Consider the following 23769-nt stretch of genomic DNA (forward strand, 5'->3'; position numbering starts at 1 on the left):
CGGCATTCGCTTCAGCGTGCACGCCGTAACATTGTTTTTGTGGGCCCTTAAGTCAAACAGCAACTGTTCTTGTCGGTGTCTGTTCGAGGGCCGTAATACTAACAGCGCTGATACGTGCAGTGTACCCTTGTTCGGAATTTGCTAGCCTAAGATGGGGACGCAGGAGGGACGCGTGAGTGCCCTCAGTAGAGCTTGTGAGGCGCGCGGCCGCGAATGGGAGCAACACATGTGACCGGTTGCCTTGGCAACCAAGATGGAGATAATTTCTTTCTCGGCCGCCAAGTGCCGCCAGCATGATAGTGGCTCCGCGGGCTTGTGACATTTTCTAGTCGCTGCAACTGGCGGAGTTTCCACTTCTAAAGGTTTCTTGCTCCATGCTCACAACGCAGTTGTGTTGTGAGTCAGCGCCAGTGTCGTGTTCTTCTTTGCCTTGCGCTGTTATTTTCCTAAACACCCTTGTTCAGTGCGCCGCTTCACCCGCTCGGTATAAATAATGGTCCGTTGCTTATGCAGCCCGTTGGGACTTTCAATTTCAGTCACGAAATAAGGAACATCATCTTCTTAAGCTATCCTTAATGCAAAATGATTTTCTAAACTTGTGAAAGAGATCATGGGGTACAGTCTAACCTCAGTACTATAATAAACATGAATAAAATGAAGTACAGGATATAACAAAGTAAATCTAAAAATATTTTTTGGAATATCTGCATGTAACAAATACATGCTTATGATGAATACAATGAAGCCATTTTCGGTTTGAATGCGACTTCGTTATGAGTTTCATTTGTAGTGGTAGTGCAGGCCCATCAAAGCTGTACTGCTCTTGGTTCGAACCCTTATTAATGATTAGCATTCGTTTTCTTATTTGTTTTCTAGGTCTTGAGTGTGATATTATGGGAATATGCTACCTCATTACTACTTGACTTTGTGTTGAAATTCACTTCAGTTCATGCCAGATTTTCTTCACTAAATAACAGATTTCCCAAGATTTTTAAAAAGTTATTATTATTATTATCTGGATAGAAAAATTGCTGCTTAGTTTGAATCCGCATGTCATTCTATATTTTTGGTTGCAGACTGTGTGTTCTTATATGTACGAGTGTGATGCCATATTTTATTCAAAGATTAATGCATTTGTGCTCCAGGACCCATTATTCTCTTTACTATTATTGCAAGTTTTATAGCTTTAGTAAGAACTAGTTACCCACATAGCACAAAATACTAGGTCTTGTTTTCGAACCTCTGTGCCAGCCGCTAAAGCTGTATCTTAATGCCCAACAGGTGTAAAGTTGTTTAGACATGCTCGTATAAAGGGCTAGAGAAAGCTTTCTGGAAGCCGGATACTTAAAGGACTAAATTTCCTTTCTTGCCTTTGCCAAAATGCACCGCCACAACTTCCACCTGTTACTTGGTGTAAGTAGCATGAATATGTAAAGAATCAAAATCTTCATTATCTACACAAGATAGGTGAACATGCGAAATGCTGAATATGCAACCACATTAGCATTTCAGTCTTCTTAAATGGAGTGTGGAAACGGTGAGGTCAAATGGACTGTCTCCGTGTCTCCGCTAATTGGAGGGTTCTGTGGAGGCAGGGCACGAGGAGATGATGCTGCCAGGGTTGCAGCATCATTTCAAAACCAGCCTAGTTCTCCGCAAGCTGATGGTATGAAAGGGATGACATCCTATCTTCTACCATGAAGCTACAAAGGAAAACCATTCTCAGAGGATGAAACTTTCTGCAAAGATTTTTCTCTGAAAAAAGCCGTATGGGTTTTCTTAGTACAGTCGAAGCCACTCATAACGATCTATCGGTTATAACAACATTTCAGTGCATTTACGATTTTTTTACCCTCCCTATAGAAACTGCTCCCAGATATAACGAACATTCTTTAAATCACTACTGCTACAACAAACGCTTCGAACACGGTCACGGTAAAAAGAGGGCACACGCGAAGTGCCAAAGCACTGAAGCACGACCAAACGTGGCGCACGGCAGCGCGCGCCCCGCTCCAGTCTAACCGCGACAATGATACGGCCTTTGAGATGAGTGAGCGAGCGAGTGACTGCCTCGTGCGGATTTCGGACGCCTCGAAGAAGGCCGCGCTAGAGTTATTAGGGAGCCTATACAGCCGCTAAAGGGAGCCTCTACAGTAACTCTAGGTCGCGCGTTTTCAAGGCACGCCTCCAGGGCGGTACAGCATAAACGTAAAGCATGGCGCAGGGCAGGCGCTAGCACGTGTGATATCGGATGCCATGATGGCATCACTCGTTTTTGCACAGTTGTCCATGTACATTACGTCCGATTCAGCGATTTAGAACGACCATCGATGTGCTCAAGCGTTCTTGTCGAGTGGCCCAAGTTGGCGAGAACGCCGCACCATGCGCTGCCGCCACGCAATGTTGCAAAGGGTCAGCAGTTACTACGCTTCGTTTACGTGTTGCCGATAATGGTTCGCGTTGACTTTTTACCTTTCGAATATTGCATTTTTTTTTTTTTTTTTTTCACCCGAAGCGACATAAATTGCGTAACTTTACGGCTCTTGAGTGGCTGATGCGCAGTTGTAATGCCGAGACCATGATGTCGGAGACCTTCGCAGAATGGCGGCATGCTGCAGTAGTTTCCGATTTTCACGCTTCCAGCCAACTAGTAGAACACTTCGCTCTCCTGTGCAGAATAGAGTCATGCCCCGCTGGTTGTAAAATGTATCACAAGCTCTCGAGTAAAAAATGGCAGCTGCGCTTGCAGTTTCGAAATGACAAGGGATCGGAACCGGGCTCCATTTTAAAAGAGCTACACGATGCTGCATTATGTTCTTTAGATGGACGTTTCTAACGCAAGGTGGCAGCTGGGTGCGGGAATGCACCGGGAACAAAAATGACACTGAAAATCTGTTTTTTTGTACCGAGGGGCTGCTGAATCATAACTGCTGATGCCAGCTTTAGCGCGGTTCATTTTTGAGCACTTTTAAGACAGAGTTCATACATAACAAACAACTGATGTAACGACGACCACTTTTCTCGGAACTATCGAGTTCGTTATAAACAGATTCGACTGTAGCTTCATGCTACAAGACGGATGGATGGCGATTTTTATCTTTTTTGTGAACTTTCCTCTGCTTTGCAGGAGTCTGCAGAACTGATTTGCCATATACAGTGGGCTAGTGCTTTGAATTGTCCATTAATTCATCTTCGCTGTGCGATGTGCTAGCCTTCTAAGTAAGCTTTGATGGTAGAAGCCCCAGAAAGCCCTTGGTGTCCCAGGTTCGAATTTCAGACCAGGTCGAAATTTTCTTCAACTGCAAAGCATTCTAAGAGACTCGTACGGATTTATGACGGGTGAATGTCGATTTTTTTGCCTTTCATGAACTTTCCTCCACGCTATGAGCTTCCGCACAACAAATTTGCAATATTTAGAAATGATGGTAGTGGGGCTGCCACTTAACTCCCCCGCCCTGCCACAGAAGAATCAAAGTAAACAGTCAGGAACTAAGGGAGAAGTTACTTATATTCATGAACACAAAAAAAAAGCACAGAACAATATAGCTTTTCATAGAGAGACTTGCAATAGGATCTCAGTTTATGATTATTGTTTAGTTTAACGCTTGGCACTGTGTCAAGAAAAAGCTGCGAATTTATCTTTGTCAGCACCACTCGTGGTGAGCGATACCAAAAACATAGTGGCTTCAGGCATCTGCAGTACGACGAAGCATGGCTTTCAAGAGTTGGTTTAATTTAATTGCTCTGGGGGTGCATCCAAGAAGCGCAGACTGAGGTGAACTTGCAGTTTCTTCTTGAGATACCAGGCACATAACTGTACCAAGTGTTAAATTGAACAAACCAGATCATAAAATGCCATCTCTCTGCAAAATGCAAGCATGAACAGAGTTCCAAATCTTTTTTTCTGTGATTTCGAGGCTAAACATTTTCGTCTCTTGATGCGAGAGTGATTTTAAAGGGCCCCTAAACCACCCAGAGGTCGAAATTTACTTGTGGTGCTGCAATTGTGCACGAGTCTACAACGAACATGTAGCTGCGAGAATTTTTTGAAATGGTGATGTAATAGTGGAGTTACACGCATTTGATGATTGAAACACGGCCCTCGCTCGCTTCACTCTGTCCTTCGCTACTCTCCGTTCGTCGACTGGTCTCCCCTCCTCGCCGAGTGCTCCTCCAAATGTCATGTGACATACGTCATCACCAACGCGCTTCTCAAAAAAAAAACACTGTTCACTTCTGGTTAAGGCACGTCCACGCTAGCAGCAAATATACCGACGGCGAATCGGCCTCCAGTGTCATAGAACGTCTTGTGCGCGAGAGGTGTCCAAAGTAGACGGCAGTTTGGCCGGCGCACCGCCTGCAGCACGATCGATGGGCCAGTTGATGACTGCGAAGCCACACGCCTCAGCCACCGGCAACGAAAACATCGGCTGCAGCTTCTGTTCCAAGCAAAATAATTTCTTCTTGATAAAGCGATGCATAAATTTTACATTTTATGAAAAACGGTATCCACTGTAAAACGTTAAACACGAACGAGAGCTCCAATACTTGTCGAGCTCAGCTGCAGTGCACGGCTACCGACAGCAGACAACCGGCTTGCATCGCAGCCGACGGCACCGCTAATATCAGCGTATTTTCTTTGTGTACAGTTATTGCAAAGACCTGCAACAACGGTAATAATATATTGCGGCGTCTGCTATTCATACCGAAGCACCGCTGCTTTAGCTTTGAAGTGAACCAGAGAAGGCCTAGTGACGATAACGGCGCCGTCGAGCTATCAGCAACGGTCAGGCTGCCGCACAAATGGGTCCCGGTCTCATCCTCTACAGCAAGGAAATCTCACCATTCGCAAGCAAAACCGCCGTCGAGCGGCGGCCCCCGAATGGCAAACAGCGTGCAGCGAGTTCCCGTGCCGGTAATGTGGACGGGTCTTAGCCTTGACTCGGTGCTTCTCGGCTACCCACTGTTGCTGCCGTACCGGCTCGTGTTCATGTGAAGTGTGCTGCTATGAACCCTGTGTTGCGCACACGTCTAGAAAGGCCATCACTGTCGGACTCTGTTCGCGCAGCTAATCAAACCGCTAAGCACAACTGTGTTAGAACGTGACCGATTTGGCACTTGCATTGCGGGCTGTAATTACCGATTCGCAAGTGCGCACAAGCGAGCAACACGACTAAGAAGAGCAGGGAGCGCGCGTACCTGCTAGCAGATTAACCGGAAGTCGTAGGTTCTTGCTCGATCAGTCAACATCGTCGCCCCCGTTGACATCACCAGATGCACCCTAGTGACGTCATGACGACCGCTGGAGGTATACCGAAACGGCTCGGAGAGGAGCACGGCATTGTTTTTATATTTTGTGGTGCGCCCGCGGCACGTAGCACTGCAATGTTTGGCATCGTTGATCATGACGGCATTCTGAAATTGATGCGCGTGTTTACTTGAAATCTTTAAAAATATCGGAGGTGGTTTAGGGGCCCTTTAAAAGTATTGCTTTGGCAAAAGCTGAACAGAAGATACCTGTGGCATTATGTATCTGATGCTGCATGCGTGAACCGTTTTGGTCAACATGAATAATAAAATGTGGCATTGCATTATACACTTAATTCTTCTGTGCTACTTATTTATTTCAATACCTTCAAGGCTGGAAGGCGTTACAGAAGGGAGTAGTCGCATAAAAATAGTAGATAATAGAAAACTGCAAAAGGAGTTATCGAAGAATACAAATAAAACAAGTAGGTGTCGCTAAACCCGCTTTATGTTGTGAAATGGAACGATGGGTAATGGCACTTGTTGCACAGTATGTCCACCATTTTCCGAGCTCTGGCTACCGTTTTCCCACAAAATGATTCAATAATGCGACTAGGTGAGCTTGTTGCTACATGAAGGCAAAATGGCGAGAAAATGTTAAGTGCATCGCTGCTGCTGCTACCAGTGCTAACAATGAAAACACCAGCTGCAAAGCTTCTCTTTTTCATTTTTTTACCTAAATAATGACCCCTAGAACCAAATGATGTTTAAATTGTATCTTTCGTGACAAGTGATTACCACTGTCAAACCTCTAGCCCAATTGGGAACTGTGATACGAGGCAAGTTCAACTTGGAGCCTTTGTCCGGGAAATTGATTTCCTCCTCTCTAGGCAGTCTTTGTCTATTAAGTCTATGTAATTTTCTGAAAAATCTGTTGCACCTGAAATGTGTGCTTGTGGGTGCATACATGCATGCAGAACAATTCAGCAAGAAAGAATTGGTGGAAATAAAAAACATGCATAACGAAAAAAAAAAAATCAACTGAAAACTTTACACTTGAATGCCGAGTACGAACGCTTGAAGGCAAATAATGCAGGGAACCTAATGTGGAGACGAACGAAGGTGTCGGACATTACACACGAGTGATGTAGTTAGCTGACTTGTCCTGCACAATGCATCACGTGTAATGGCTGTCACAAGGTCTTAACATAGGCTCTTTGAACGCACACCATGTGTTTCATGCCACGATTGTCATTAAGCAGTGCATGCCCACTTATAGAAGAAGAGGCGAATTGCCTGGAAAGATGCGTTATTGAGGATTATTTCTTTCTATCTAGCATCACCTAAACTTTTTTCTTTTGTCAAAAATTTGTGTTGTTAGTTATTTTATGTCAGTTTTGTGCTATGTGGGTTAGGTCTACAGGAGTGGGGAAAAGGTGGTGCAGTGCAGCTGTTTTCTACAACCTTTGACGCACAGCCTGCTTGCCGGCCGTGGCGCCATTTCATGCCTTAAGCACAATGATGTCTTGCACTATCTCAGAGATGTGTCTTGGCATTGCTGTACTGCAAGCAGAGCATGTTGGAAGACATGCTTGTACTTGTCATATGTTTGAGTCACCTCCCCTCCCTTCTTTTGTAATTGCAGGTTTTGTTTGAAGCACAGGGTATGTGTGACTGGCTCGTTTTGTTCTTCTTGCTTGACACATTGCACACATGCACACACAAATTGCGGTCCCTTGTTGAGTGAGGGAGCTTTCGCATGATTAGCTGTACACAAGATGGAGCAGGCCATGCATAAGCATGCTGTGACTTATTTACGTTCTTTACAAGCTGGTCCTGACAATGTTGGGGTCAGTTCTGCACAACATAGTTTAAGACCCCACTTAAAATTTCGCTGTTACATTCTTACTATGGCCAGCTGAGTCTAGGTTGTGTGCCTGTTTTTATGAAAGGCCTCGTAAAGCATTCCTGGTTCAAGCCATGCTGTTGACCTCGTGTATGAGTGGCCTTGCCCACAACTAAGCTGGTCTTTTTTGTTGTCCTTGCAGCCCAGAGCGAAGTAGGCAAGACCGCAAGAAGAAGTCGTCTGTAAAAAGGATTCACCGCAAATCGGTCAAAGAGGGCAGCAGTTCAAAGTCTCGCAAGTCTCGCAAGGACCGTCACATTGATGGCAAAGTGAGCCGTGCACATTGTTTGCCTCTTGCACCCCTATGCTGACATGTTCAGAAGCCACCTATACTGTAGGATTTCATTTGCCCCATTATGTCAGGTGGACTTTGTAAAGAGTTGTAGCTGATTATTTTGCATAAGGCTGTAAGAAACCACATAATCTTGAGCTGACTGCATGTTCTCATTCTTGTAGCTTTCATCAATGCCTTGTTCACACGAAATGGTTTGTTGCACTATTGTTGTCCCGGTGCATAGCTTAGCTGTGCCCATTGAATCACCAGCAATTGCTTCTTTCTACCTTCTGGCATTCAGGATGACCACCAGGTAACCGCATTCTTTATGCTGGCGAGGGTCTCTGAACAATTGTGCATGCCCCTTTTTTTGAGCCTCTGATTAAAATGTGGCGCCCTTCTGTCTCGATGTCTTGGTCGCTTACCTGTAGGAGGCTGAGCCAGCGTAAGTACTCTTGTCACTACGGGGAGGCCTTTGCGTGCAGTAGGGTGGGGCACCTGCCTGATTCACCACCTTTGCTCCAGAAGGCGAGATTGGAGCTGCAGACATTTTCTTTCGTTTGATTTTTGGGAGTATGGATTCTCACGCAGGGGCCACATGTGGGTGTGGATTTTTTTTAGTTGCAACATTGACAAACGGGCTGCCAGATATGCCTTCATTTTCAGCATAGATCAGTCATCTTCACCTTCTGTGGAGCTGTAGTTTGGTTCCCCAGAGGTGGGCTTGGTGAGCAAAGGGAAAGAAAATTACGGCAGAACTCATCTCACGATGACTGTCGACGGCAATGTGATTAGCATTCAAGCAATGCAGTGGCACACCATATTCCTGAAGTCACGTTTATTTAACATGTGTGGTGGTAATTTTGAGACTCGCTGCTTCAGTTATATACGACGTGACAACATGATTACAATAGAATGACAAAGAAAGAATGAAGTCGATGGATCGACTAATTTGGTAGGACTGAAATGATGACAATGGTAAAACGACAGCTTGGCGACAATAGTACGACGACTGTGTGACTATAATGGCTCACAATGGTGGCATTACGAAAGTCTGATGTCAAAAGTTAGAATGACAACAAGGGAACAGCCACGACATCATTATGATGGTGGTACGACATCGGCATGAGGACGATGGAATGACAAGTGACATTGGCTTGACGACGACGGTCGGGCAACAGATGCACGATAACAATGGACTAGGGTGGCATAATCACAATTGAGTTGCAATGGGATGACGAAATAGTGCCATCGATGGAACGAGGAAGGGAAGGGATGACAACGGCAGGACGAGAATGGGATGGCGTTACTGAAGTGATGACAATCGTAAAATTGCAACCTGACGATAACGGTATGATGACGGCATGAGTCTGCTGACAAAGCTGAATAACAGCGATCATGATCGCAACAAGACCACGAACACATACTTAGTGGCCCAAGCTATTAGGCCTCTTGGGCCAGTGGGTCGGGATAGAAGGCAACCATGGCATGAAGAGACTCTGATCACACATCTTAAATGACAACGATTGACGGCAACATACCTAGTAGCTCAAGTGCCGAATCAAGTAGACAACTTGAGCCTCTGGGCATGCTTCATAGGCTAGACAGACGGGCTCAAAATGGCTGAAGCAGGCAAAGAATGCTAATCGCATTAAAACAGCACATGCAAATAAGATGCTCGCACAGGCAATGCCGACTTTTCAGGAGAAGGGGAGTTGGATGAATGCACGGAAGGAGCATGCCTCCTCTTTCTGATCAGCGGAGCTACAGTCAGTCTTTGAAAACATGGATGCAGCCCAGTTTTGCACATGTGGCCCTTACATGGGAAGTATGGTATACACTTTGCAACTGGTAACTAGTTACATTGTTCTTGCACATAAGCTACAAACCACTTATAATCATGCCAGGTTTAACAATATATCAGATAGAGCAATGAGCAGCCTGTGCACCCTTAATTTTTGTATGTGTTTCTGTGGTAAAATAGCCCGCTTACTACACTGCTTCCATGCCACATCATCGGTTTTGACAATTAAATCTGGTTACTGGGTGTGTGCACTGCAAAAAATGCAAATTTTCTGAAAGAAAAAGCGAGCCACTTCGCCACACCCGTCCCTTGGGCCCTGCACGGCATGCCTTTGTTGCATCACATCACAGGCCTCCTCTCTCTTCGACCCTCTTGTCTTGGTGGAAGGGAGGTGGGCGACGATGATGTGCCGTGCATGGCACAAGGGCGCGTGGGGTAAAAGTGGCTCACATTCGTTTTAGAATTTTCCTGGATTTCGTGTTTTTCTTCCTGCTGCAGGCCTACCCTGTAGCCAGATTCTGTTGTTAGGGTCAATAATGCAGCACGGAAACATTGTAGTAAGCAGTTTATTTTACCATAGAACACACACAAAAGTTCACTGTGCCAGGCAGCTCATTGTTACAACCAATTAGAGTTGACGTCTAGAATTCGACCCTGATGGGACCAACAACATTGATCGACTCACTGGATAGGTGTCGAATTCAACAAGATGCAGAAAAAAACACCAGGACACGCTGCTGATTCATTTGGCAGTATTTTCCATATTCTAACACGCCTCTAAACAAACGCGCACTCTATTTTTTTAGTAAGAAAAATGGGCAAGTATTATGTGTTGCACACTGGCGGCCAGTTTCCTAAAGTCGGCTTCGCCGCAATACATCCGTGTTATGCGGCAAAGCAAGCAAACGCGGTTTTGTTTTTGTATCTGATTGCACAGGGCAGGCAATTTCCGGCCCAATTTTCTTGGGAAAAAGAGCAAAACGCACATTAGAATCCGGTAAACACCATAGTCCAACATTGGGAGCTATCGTTATTACTTGAAAATCTTCCTATGGCTGGCCGAAAATAGAAGTGTTTGACAGGGGGGGGGGGAGATGATGGAACTCTGCTGAGCCAGTTGCTGACTCTAAAGGGGTCGCAATTGAGGCCATAGTAGGGGTCAGGCGCGTGCATGCTGACTGGTCAAGCTTGAATTGTTTGGCGAAGGCTAATGTTGGGATTGAAATAACGAAAGTTTGGGCCCGTACAAATGCACTGTCACCGGTCTGGATGTTCGATCGGGATGGAATTAACAGAAGTCTACTGTATTTCTAAAACCAATAATTCTATAAGTGGGTTCTACTGTACTTCTTTCTGTCTAATTAAAATGTTTGAATGCTTCTCCTCTCTGCTTTTTTTGTGCAACTTTGTTATGACTGTTATCTGTTATAGCAATGGTAATTTCTTGACACTTGAATACCTTTATGTGCGGGTGCATTCCTTCTTCTGATGTCACATGCACACACGTTAATGTAGTGTGGGGGTTTAAAAACGTGTAGCATATTCTGTGTTAGCATTATGTCCTCCACCAAGCTGTGGATGCACAAGTACAGCTAGTGACCGTACTGACAAGACACAAATCTCTTTTGACACCTAGAGGGTGCGACAGTGGTCTCCACTTTAAATGGCCCAAGTCGTTGTATCTGTGTTTGGCTTAATTGAGCTCGCATGGTCTATGTTGTGAGCCTTTTGGCTGCCCCATGTCTGACCCAGCGGGGATAATGGGGCGCTGCAGAAACGGCATCGCGACGAGGACGAGGAGCGGCACAAGAAGCCACTGACCAGTGGGGACAAGCACCGGCGGGTGGTGGCACGCAGCGACAGCAGCCAGTCGGAGGCGCGTGGCCGCAAGGTGCGCACCACCCGCTCGTCAAGCAGCGACTCTACACCACCCAGCCACCGCAGGAGGCGCACCGCCAAGAAGAAGCGCAAGTCTCGTAGAGAGACCAGCAACGAGTCATCCTCTGAGCAGTTGAGCTCGTCTTCGTCATCTTCCGAGGAGGAGGAGCCACAAAAAAGGTTAGTCTCGCAGGATTTATTCATGCTCAACCACTAGATGCAGGTGACACCAGAATAGTGGCTCTTTGGGCTTGGCGGTTCGACATCAACAAATCGTAGCACTTTAGTATAGCAGCAGGTGGGATCTCTGGCAGTTTCGTGGATGCTGAGGCCTACACCAATGAAACACTGACAGGATGCTGATGGCACAAGAACACAAATGCTGAGGTGCTTGGTATGCCACCCAAGCCAAAAGGCTCCAATGCAGTACCTGGAAAATGTTTGCCTATTTGGGTCCCTCCTAGCTGACCTCCAATGTGGAGCCAGTGAAATGTGACATTAGAAACAAAATTTATGAAGTACAGTCGACTTCTGGAATTCAGTCCTGACAGGACCAGCGAAATTTATTGAGTTATCCAGGGGGTCGAATTAAACAAGATGCCAAAAAAAACTTCAAAAACACACTGCTCATTCATTTGGCAGTATTTGCCCGATCTAGCACGCTCCCAAATTAAATGTGGGCCCGCTTTCTAAGTGTCCAAATTTGAAACATAATGGAGAGATAACATTAAAACTCCTAAACAAAGTAGAAATCTAATAAGCACCCAATTTTTTAGCAAGAAAAATGGCCAATCTCTGCCGAGATACACACTGCCAGTATCGGGGTTTCTCTAAGGGTGGTCACCGTAGGGGTCATGCATGCAAACTTGTCAAGTTCAAATTATCCAGCGAAGGCCAGTTTTAGAACTGATAAAAAAGTGGCAGTTTCGCCCGAAAGGCAAAGCTTGGATTATAATGGCAAATTATTAGACAAGCGTACCAAGTAAGGATAGTGGTTTTATCGATCGTATAAACTTGTAAACATTCGCTTACTAACTAAATTAACAAGCATGGTGCCACGCGCACAGGCAAACATGATCACATGTCACTCGATGACTGCGGACACATGCTGTCAAAATGCTGACGTCGGGAAGAGTGGCAGCAGCAGCGAGCGAATTGACCTTCGTGCAGCCTCTCACTTCTGACAAGCACGATGTGCTTAGATTGACCAGCAAACACTGTCTGTCAAAATGTATTTGAAATGAAATTTGATTTCATGACTTCAACGCAAACTGAGCTGTGAGAACACAACGCCCACGAAGCGCACCTAGACCCCCATCGCAGATCGTTTCAAGACGGGGCCCACGTGGCCGTGCTCAGCCATGCCATACACAGCGGCCGATGGAGTAGAGCGTTGCATGCGATGGAAGACTTCCTCCCCACGTTCCTCCCACTTAACCGTACGGCAAGCGGCCATGATGTTATCGCACTTGGAATTTACACAGAATGTCACGGCGAGAACAGCAGAAATGCTCTTGGAGTGTCCATATAATTGCTATTGCGATAATAGCAATAGTTTTGGCCCATAAAATTGCATGGGTATTGGTTGGGATCAAATTAACTAAAAAAAGTTGTCGCAGTTTCACCTGAAAGGTGAAGCATCAATTGCGATAGCAAATTTGAAGACAGCTATACGGAGTAATGATAGCAGCTTTATCAGCTGTATAAACTTGGACATGCAGCAGCACCGGCAACACGCAGAACTGTTGTCGACGCCGTCGGCGTTTTCCCGCGTTCGCTCAAAATGCTTGCGGCGTTGGTGACTGTTGCCAGAGCCTCTGATATAAATAGGCACTTGGTGCCGCAGTTAAACGTCGCCTCCCTTCCCTCCCCCTCCCCCCCGCGGCCTTTCTTGCATCGGAAGAAGGCACGTTTGCTCTACATATATGGTGATTGTAGAGGAGGAAAGAGACGCCTACTTCTGCAGCCCTTAAGGGAGCACAGAGCAGAACGCGCGTTTGTTCTCCGCGGTGCGTTCACTCCCCGTGAAAGCGCGCGTCCCTCGCGCCCTTTCACTCGCACATACAGCGTTCGGCGCGCGGCGACGATTTCATCTCCATTGACGTCATACGGAACCTCACGGCGACGGCGACGCCGACGCCGACAACAGAAATCTGCTTTTGAGTGTCCATATAATTGCTATCGCAATAAAAAATGTAATTAACTGTAGTCAAATTTACGGAAGTCTACTGTACTATACTGTTTCATGCATCAGGTGCAATGCTGTGGAGGCTGGAGATACTTTTTGCAGTGGCTGTGTTCACGCTTAGAAATAGTTCAGTATTCTATGATTTTTGTGAAAATGTTCTTTATATAAGCTCAGTTCTGAATGAAAAAAAGAATTTACTCTTGGAAACAAACATACTCGTGTTGTTTTGGATCAGTTTGCTCTTCGTTGTTTTTTATTTGCAGCCCGTCGTGGCAGCCTCACGTGCATGCTCGCATGAGCAAACTCCGCTGGCATACATCAAAGCATAAACGGAAAGTGCGGAGTGATAAATTTTGGTGACCGTACTTCTTGCGTAGCTTCCACAGCATTGCACCTAATGTATGAAACGAAGTACAGCCAAGCTTAACACGCAGTTGTCCATTAGAGTACTGTACTGAAAAGTATGTTTCCAAGTAAATTTCGGGCTCTGATGCAGACTGCGTTGCTTTTTATATAACAAAAATGGCTCATGGAAGCCCCCCATGACATGGGGACGTGGGTTCTAAAAACGTTTTCTTTATTTTTGGTTCTATCTGAACTAAACTTTACTGTTTAGATCAATTTTTCACGCTGATTTCAAATGTATAAATAGTTTTTTGATAGCTACTCTGGTTCAGAACATAATAAAGTCTGAAAATAAATTGCATGAATACTTCTTAAGGGGCTTTTTGGCAATTTCTCCTTGCTAAACACATCAAATAAGTGCATGACCTTAATGCCAAGCACTTGCTCTAGGGGATGATGCTATTTTATTTGTTTGAAAGCATCCTAAAGGTTTTTGCAGTTTCTAGAATGTGATGTTGTTTCAAGATGTATTCATAAAAGTTCATGCAGACATTCAGGTTTACTTGGAGATGCACAAGCTCAATGTGCATCCTGTTTCTCTCATCTCTTCATTACTGAGAACACCCTCTCCACGTTGCTGATGGGGATGGAAAAAAGATATTATAAAAGTTTCAAGAGGTTTGGGCTGCTTGGGGAACATTTGAAGAACTTCAAGTCAGCAGGTAACTACTCGCTTGCAAACTTTGCAATCATAGCACAAAGAATGTCGTGGCCTTGACAGCACAGATGAGTTGGTCAAAAGAAAACTCTCACTCGAGCCCCAGCACAGAAATGGCCATCAGTGGGGGGACATATCAAATGGGAACCATTTTTCGAGCTACTCAAGGCTTCGCTGGTACACTCTTGCTGCGTCTGTTGTGAATACACATTGTTCATGGGCTGTCAGTAGCCTGGTGTACCTTGCAGCCATGGAATTTGTCGCTTGCTCGAGTCCCCAAGCTTGTCCTCGTAGAATCCATAATGTCAGTGGAATATGTGGAGTTACTCTCCAGTGTCTTTGTTTTTCAGGACCAGGTGCATGAAATGATGCCAGAAGTGCATGTAGGCACTCTGGAAGAGAGATATCCTCCTCCGAGAGCTCTTGGTTCAGCCTTATCCATCCATCGGTTGCGGCGCGTCATGCCGTAGGTACTTGCGCTAGGCGCCACGACCTGCCCAGTGCTTCTGCAGTATGCCCAGCGGCCTCAGCACGTTAAGAGCTGTCCCTTTTGTCGCCTCACATTATGAGCTGAAAAACTATTCAGGCCTCAGTCTGGTACATATCGCTGTCCCAACATGGGTAAGTCGGGACTCCACATGAAAATGAGGGTCAGTCCCGCACAATCCGGGACTGTTGGTAACCCTAATTGGTGTTGCATTCTTTTGACAAAGACATAGAATAGAAACTGGGCCATTCCATGCCAAACATGCTATACAAGAACTCTACCCTCTCCGATTTGTTTTTTAAAAATTGTGGCCATTTAATAGGTTAGAAGATCTCTCTTCCCAAAATATCTGTGTGTAAAGTCTTTTCTTCTTTTTTTTCCCTGAGTGCCATTTCAATTTTACCTTAAAGATACCCTAAAGGCATATGTTAAGTCTAGCTAAAGTGATGGCATCAATATTATAGCGAACAAAGCCTTGGCAATGGAGAAATTGAGGTAAATGCAGCACGCGATTGGAGTCTCCCCTGGGACATTCAAGTACTTGGCTGATGACAAAACTACTACGCATTTAAATTCTAGTACTAGTACTAGTACTCAGCCACTCGTTATAAAAACATAATTGTATTGCATTATAAGACAAAAGAAAATGCTACTTGTCCAGTTCTATTTAATTTTTAGAGAAAAAGATTTCATTGACATTATCCTTGACAACGACATGGGTTGTCGAAAGGTTTCGTTTTCGCTCGACTTTGCGCCACTCACGCTTTCGCATTTCGGTAGTTTTGTTGTCGCGTAGTGCTGCGCCTGTTTTGCTGGCTCGCAAAAATCGCACAAACTAAGTATTCCACGTCGATGTGATATAGTGCGATGCCCGTGCACTTTGCCAAAAGCAGCTGCAACAGCGAATCCACCGCTCTTTCTTGGCTCCATGGCGGCATGCTTGCATTTTGTGCAAAAAAACTTACGGCTGTCTGTCAGGCGCCCTCACCGACGGCAGCAAATGGCAGTGATGGCGTATGCAGCGTCACCACTCCCCGGTTGGATGGCTGGAGATTTTAATTGTGATCAAGGACCCCTCGGATGCAATTTTCTCGTAAACTAAGTCTTTTCTTGGCAGGACACTAGCGACATAGTATTTGATTTGCCTTTAGTGTCCCTTTTAAAGGAAAACATTGTGCAAAAGAAAAAAAACATCTAAGAAAATGAAGTTTACTGTCAGAAAAGAAGAAAATTTTGTCTCTATAAGCTAATTGTGTTTTACTATGCACTCTCATTCGTCGGCCCCAACTTTATTTTTAGCTGTTTAGTACGGTTTAAATCGTTAATAGCCGACATTTTAAGCAGCTTATGTTAGTTCTCGTCGCTCAGTGACTTGTCACTACATCACACACCACAGTGATTGTGACCCTTTGTGTTCGGCCTTCTCACATCAAGCCTATGTTTTGGAGGAGGGGGTAATGCCACGTGGTGTGGCAGAGCAAGGGACTGAGCAAGAGGAGAGCAAGGTTCATCTTGGCACCGCGCGTCGACGCTGACGCTTAGTAAAGGGCTAACGCCTGGTGTATTTCAATGGGGTACACGCGACAATATTTATAATGGTGGCAAAAAGGCCAATTTGGGGTGCCTTTTATTTATTTATTTTATTTATTTATACATACTGCAGCCAAACTTTGGCTATATCAGGAGTAGGAAAAGAACAATGAATTATACATATACATTACAACTGTGAAATGGCAGTGAGAAATTCATCTAAAGGGCATTCACATACATTTCCAAGCAAAGCATTCCAGCACTGAATCGTGTGAGGAAAAAAAACTGTACAAAAACAAGTCTGAACGAGAACGATACGAAACAATATTTAGTGCATGATATTGTCGAGTATTCGAGGGGGCTCAAAATGAAATGTAGTCTTGAGAAGAACAATGTGGTGAATTTACATAACTGTGAAAAAACTTTAAAAAATCAAAGTGGCGACGTTTCTGGAGTGAGATTAGATTCAGGTCAGGAAGAGGGTGAAAAATATCTATAACAACGACAGATGAACCTAACAGCTTTTTTCTGTACTGACTCTAAAGCCTTAACTACTTTTTTATGATGGGGATTCCATATGATTGAGGCGTACTCCAATATCGGACGTATTAATGTTATATAGGTTATCAGCCTAGTGTGTTTTGGTGCTGAACGGAGCATGCGCTGCAAATAACCAAGGCGTTGAAGGGCTTTTTTGCATGTTATTTCAATATGTGGAGACCAAGACATATAATGCGAGAAAAGAACTTGCAAATATTTATATTGGTTAACTCTGTTTAGGGATTGATTGTTAAAGGAGTATATGAAATGAGATATAGAATGATGCCTTGAAAATGATAAAAGGACAGTTTTACTGAAGTTGATCGTCATCTGCCACTGTTTGCACCAGCTACAAAACCTTTGAAAACAAGTGTTAAGAGCGACATGATCAGATTCACATTTAATGTCACGATATATGACACAATCATCAGCATATAAGCAAATTTTTGAGGAAATAATAGAAGGGAGATCATTTATATAAAGCAAGAAGAGGAGAGGGCCGAGCACGGAGCCTTGAGGTACGCCTGACGATACACCTACTGTCGGGGACTTTAGTACTAGAGTTAACAAGTACATACTGTGACCGTTCGGAGAGAAAGCTGGATAACCAGTTTACAATACTGGAGTTATTTAAAATGCTTTGAAGTTTATACAAGAGTTTGGTGTGAACTACTGTATCAAAGGCTTTTGAGAAATCGATAAATAATGTGTCAATTTGATCACTGATATGAGAGACTGACCTACGTCATGGGCAAATTCTACGAGCTGAGAGACTGTGCTGAGGCCTCTTCTGAAACCATGTTGAGAAGCAGACAAGATGTTGTTAGACTCAAGAAACCCAGCTATATGTTTATAGACGATATGCTCTAGTAACTCGCTACATTGGGACGTTAATGAAATTGGTCTATAATTTGTTAAAATGTGCTTATCACCAGATTTGTATAGTGGGAGAACCTTAGCGACCTTCCATGAATTTGGGACTACACAAGTTGACAAGAATTTTTTAAAGATAATGGTAAGGTTCTTGCAAGTCCATAAGGAGTAACGTAAAAGAAATGCGTTTGGAATGTCATCCGGGCCTGTGCTCTTTCTTGAATCAAGATTTAGAATAAGATTTAAAACACCTTCCTCGCTCCCTTCGACGTCATCTATGCAAGTATCTGTAATGTGATCAAAAGGGGGAACCTCAAGATTATCTGTAGTAAAAACTGATTTGAAATAACTGTTAAATGTCTGAAATTTCAAGTGGATCAGTAATATTTTGACCATTAAATGTAAATGAATTGGACAAGAAACCAGGAGGTGAAATGGAGGACCAGAACTTACGCGGGTTAGTTTTAAGTAAATTCGGCAAGGTGTGTTTGTAGTAAAAATCCCGGGCTGCCACCGTCGAAGTTCCGCTTTAAGTGATTGAAATTTCCGAAATGGTATCACCACTTCTCTTTACACTTCGAAGTAGGGCGACACGGCGAGAAAGATGCAGAATTTATCCAGGGCAATTGTCTTTTTTGTTTTACGAAGTATGAAGCGATCAATACAGGTCTTAACAGTATCCTCAAAAAAAGTTACTACATCAGGAAAAACGCTAAGTTCTTCAAAAGTAGAAAATGAATGAGCTTAGTAGTTTATGAGGGAGGCATCGTCAGCCTGGGCAAAATCATGAAATGTGGAGTAAATAAAGCTTCGTTTAGGGACGTTTATATGAACAGAGACACAAACTGCTTTATGATCCGATATACCCTCAATAATTTCGCACGTGTAGCCGATTTCAGACAAATACTCACTGAGAAAAACCAAATCTAACAAAGATGTGCCTCTAGTATTGCTATTGACTATTTGCTTTAAATTACATGATAAGGATAAGTTTACTAGTTCCCTACATATCGAAGATTCGTGACCAGAAACTGTGAGGGATGACCACCCAATTCCTGGCAAGTTGAAATCACCAAGTATTATTAGATTGGAGGAACTGAGACTCTGTTCGTGGATAAAAGTGCTTAAAATGTGCAAATGATTAAGTGGCGATTCAGGAGGACGGTAAACAGTGCCAATGTGTACAGAATCATTTCCCAAGTACACTTTACACCATACAGATTCTATATCAACGGGGCTTTTAATAACTGAAAAGTGAAGGTCAGAGCGAATAAATATAGCTGCACCACCTCCTCTACCATTGGTGCGGTCAGACCTAAGGACGGTAAAACCCGGTGGCGTTACTTTGACATCACATGTATCACCACTTAGCCAAGTTTCTGTTACACCAACAATTTGGGGAGAATATGATGAAATTAAGGAAAGAAACTCGGGATGCTTATTTACTAGCCTTCTTGTATCAGCATTTAAAAATGTTAGGTTATTGCATGGGCCCTGTGGCCTTCACCAAGAGCTCGTAGTAGTGGTTCGCGACAAGCAATTAGATCTGCGAGATGCTTCGACAAGGGAGTTAGTATGGTTATTCCAGTTATACCGGACGTTATTGATGAAAGCATGGTCAAATCTTAAATGAACAGCATGACCGTTTGAACGGAAAAGGCCGTAGCGTCCCAAATCTTTTTGCAGATAGAACGAACATGAGCTAAGAAGTTTTCACTTATCCGGAAACCAGACTCGGTCAACTTGGATTTGTTTTGCAAGATCTGAACTTTATCGCGATAATCAAGCAGTTTTATAACAGGACGGGCTCTGTCCGTTCGAGGTTTTCCAAGCCTGTGACATCTTTCAATATTTGGACAGTCAAGTTGCAGTTGATCAGAGAAAAAAAAATGTCGCAGTTTCACCCGAAAGGCGAAGCATCAATTGGTTACATAGCTGCACCACCTCCTCTACCATTGGTGCGGTCAGACCTAAGGACGGTAAAACCCGGTGGCGTTACTTTGACATCACATGTATCACCACTTAGCCAAGTTTCTGTTACACCAACAATTTGGGGAGAATATGATGAAATTAAGGAAAGAAACTCGGGATGCTTATTTACTAGCCTTCTTGTATCAGCATTTAAAAATGTTAGGTTATTGCATGGGCCCTGTGGCCTTCACCGAGAGCTCGTAGTAGTGGTTCGCGACAAGCAATTAGATCTGCGAGATGCTTCGACAAGGGAGTTAGTATGGTTATTCCAGTTATACCGGACGTTATTGATGAAAGCATGGTCAAATCTTAAATGAACAGCATGACCGTTTGAACGGAAAAGGCCGTAGCGTCCCAAATCTTTTTGCAGATAGAACGAACATGAGCCAAGAAGTTTTCACTTATCCGGAAACCAGACTCGGTCAACTTGGATTTGTTTTGCAAGATCTGAACTTTATCGCGATAATCAAGCAGTTTTATAACAGGACGGGCTCTGTCCGTTCGAGGTTTTCCAAGCCTGTGACATCTTTCAATATTTGGACAGTCAAGTTGCAGTTGATCAGAGAAAAAAAAATGTCGCAGTTTCACCCGAAAGGCGAAGCATCAATTGGTTACAAATTAGTGTAGAGCTATACGGAGTAAGGATAGTATATTTATCAGCTGCATAAACTTGGACATGCAGCAGCACCAGCAACGCGCAGAACTGTTGTCGACGCCGTCGGCGTTTTGCCCGCGTTTGCACCGAACGCGCGCGGCGTTTTTATATAAATACGTATTTGGTGCCACAGCTAAACGTCGCCTCTCCTCCCTCCCTCCCGTCCCCCCACAGCCTTTCGCGCGACGGAAAAAAGTTGCGTTTGCTCTCTATATATGGAAAGGAGGAAAGACGCTTAATTCTGCAGCCCTTCAGGGAGCACGGCGCAGAACGCGCGTTTGCTCTCCGGCCTGCGTTCGCTACCCGTGAAAGCGCACGTCCCTTTCACTCACACATACAGCGTCCGGAGCGTGGCGACGATTTCATCGCCGTTGACGTCATACGGAACCTCACGGCGACGACGACGGCAGAAATCTGCTTTGGAGTGTCCATATAATTGCTATCGCAATAAAAGCACGAAACACTGTACAATAATACTTCATTGCTTTCGTCTGCAGGTTCACTAAGTCCGTACAAAACAAGGTTATTTCGACGTACACGATTTTCGAAGTCTTCGTTTCTTGAGTTAAGCAGATTGACTGTTTTTCTGAGAGAGCTGATCTCGGAAAAAATTCTATCTTGGTTGTCAACTTGTCTGTCAGAATCTTTAGAAAGTGATTCAAGATTGGTCACTCTAGTCTCAAGACGAGGAAGGCATCGAGGCACCCTAGACTGTGCGTGTGTGTGCCCGCTCTCCCACTGCGGCGCATGCGTGCAGCCCTGCCAGCCTCTGCCGCATGCCACAAACGCAAGCAAGCAGGAGCCGCGTCTGTCTCGGGCAAAGCGAGCGCGCACCTGCGCCAGCGGGCACTAGGCAACGCGAGCAGCGTCGGCAGCAACTCTGCGCATTGACTCGTTGGTGCTGCTACAATTTCTTTCTCTATCTCGCTCTATTTTCTCTTTTCCTCTCCCAAGCATTGCGGGTGCCGCGCGCATGCTCTCCTTAACGCGTGGCGCCCGCAATGCTTGGGAGAGGCTATATAAGTTACAGCATGCCAGTGCTCTCGAACATGAGACCCAGCTGTGTGCGGACGTTAAGAGCATACAAGCTCAAGGATTGCACACGTGCTTGGGCCTACTACGCTGCACCTCAACCAATGGAACCATCGTGCAGGCTCGGGCTTGTCCCATCAACGTATATATGCTCTGCGAACCTCTTCGAGTGCACCTACACTTGTTGACCCAACACAGGCAACATCCCCTATCAGCACTCCTTGCCACACACCCAAACTGCAGTTTTTCAAGAACTATATTGTGTCATGAGAACATTCTGCCATTTAGATTCTCTTCCCCATGCATTCCTAGAGCACCTCCGTGGGTCCTGCCTACACCGCTTGTTAAACTTCAAATCCCTGGGATTACGAGTAAGTCCTGTGTTTCATCCATTGGCCTTAAGCAACTTACCCTATCGCACATTTTTACAGCATACAGTGGTACTTCACACATGTATACCGATGGCTCTGTTACCCCATGTTCCTCCGCCGCAGCCTTTGTCATCCCACAAATGTCCATCGCTCGTTGGTTTAAATTAGACCACAAGTCCACTTCAATTGCCACAGAACTTGTTGCTATCCGCGAGGCAATACAATTCCTTGCAAGAGAGCCTCCTCGCATATGAACTTTATTTTGCGACGGCAAACCCGCTCTTCAAGCCATTGAGTGCGTTATGAGACAAGGCCCTTATTATATTTTAGCTCTAGAAATTGCAGAGCTTCTCGACATTGCGACCAAAAGCGGCCACCATGTCACCTTTCAGTGGATACCTGCACACTGCGATGTGATAGGAAATGAACAAGCAGACGCTGAAGCTAAAATAGCTGTAAATAAAGCGCCAGAAGTAAGCATTGCGTTCTCACGAACAGACACGAAAGCCCTACTTCGGTGCGTTATGCGGAACTCTACACTTGAGCACTAGACCAATCCAGATCGACGACACGGGCGACTGCACAAATGGGACGCAGAAATGAAGTTCCGCATGCCTCATAAACTGAACAGGAGCATAACAAGTATGTTGCACCGGATTCGTCTTGGTGTTGCACTCACGTGGGGTTATAGGCTGCAGTGATACTGGTCCCAACTGCGATCACTGCCCAGTGCCAGAAACACTTGAGCACGAATTTTGCTCATGCCCAGCGTACGCACGAGAACGGCAGAGCCTCATTTCTACTATTCAACGAGTGACTAAAAGACCAATATCTGACGAGATTGTATTAGGTCCTTGGCCTGACGCCAACAGCGCAGCTGTGGTCATCGAAGCGACTATAGCCTTCCTTCAAGCCACTGGACTCGATGCATGACTCTAGTATGACCTCAACGGGATGAACATGTATATATGTACGCACCTCCTAATCTTTATCACCATCATTCATCGCTCTTTCTATCCCCCCCCCCCCTCCTCCCTTCCCCAGTGTACAGTAGCAGGCCAGAGCAAACTAACGCTCAAGCCGACCTCTCTGCCTTTCTTCAAATAAACCTCTCTATCTCTCTCTGCTCTCCTTAATGTCCCATGTCAAGGCAACATGTGCATGGCACGGAGAGGAGGCGAGGCGCACGCAGCTCTGCGAGGTGGTTGCTAGGCAATGCAGTGATTTCATAGCTAGGCGAGGTTTTGCGACAGCAGGCGCCTCTTTTTACAGTTAGTTAGAACAGCTTCGCTGTTTAAGAACTATTCCAGAAACTTCTCTTTTGCTTTGGTTAAAAGGATTCTTTCCAAATGGCAGCGCATGGCCACTAACTCACTGCTGAACTTCAGTTTGTGTCGATGTCTTTGCTACTGAGAAAAGAATTATGCAACAGACTGTCGGCCTCGCCGTTAACAGGACTGCATTTCCCAAGTATGCAGTCTTCCTTCTCTACTAGGTGACAGACAACACACTATCGAGCAATCCCTTTGTTCCTGCTCTTAACCCTGTGTCATCAACTTGAACTTTGGATGTTGCATGCACACAAGAGCTGTGTGCATTGCATTTACTCCAGCCAACAAGCAATGCAGAGACCACAGACTTGCGAATGTCACACCTCAGAAAAGAATGCCTTTTTCCATTCTTCAGTCAGCTCTTTTAATTTCGTTAACAGAATAATCCCGGCCACGGCGGCCGCATTTCGATGGGGGCGAAATGCGAAAACACCTGTGTACTTAGATTTAGGTGCACGTTAAAGAACACCAGGTGGTCCAAATTTCCAGAGTCCCCCACTACGGCGTGCCTCATAATCAGATTGTGGTTTTAGCACGTAAAACTCCATAATTTAATTTTATTGCGATTGCAATTATATGGACACTTCAACCGGATTTCTGCCGTCGCCATGAGGTTCTG

General features: G+C 44.9%; 1 protein-coding gene across 6 annotated transcripts in view; it reads left to right on the forward strand.

Moving 5' to 3' along the window:
* Positions 1–23769, forward strand: part of LOC119446851 (serine/arginine repetitive matrix protein 2) — a 186606-nt gene that overhangs the window by 106959 nt on the left and 55878 nt on the right. For all 6 annotated transcript variants that reach the window (XM_049664953.1, XM_049664951.1, XM_049664952.1 and 3 more), the window contains 2 exons: positions 7296–7422; positions 11006–11289. In XM_049664953.1, coding sequence (XP_049520910.1) covers positions 7296–7422; positions 11006–11289 — 411 coding nt within the window. The remainder of the gene's footprint in view (positions 1–7295; positions 7423–11005; positions 11290–23769) is intronic.

Source organism: Dermacentor silvarum, chromosome 3 (assembly GCF_013339745.2).
Source record: "Dermacentor silvarum isolate Dsil-2018 chromosome 3, BIME_Dsil_1.4, whole genome shotgun sequence".
In the NCBI taxonomy this organism is placed as follows: Eukaryota; Metazoa; Arthropoda; class Arachnida; order Ixodida; family Ixodidae; genus Dermacentor; species Dermacentor silvarum.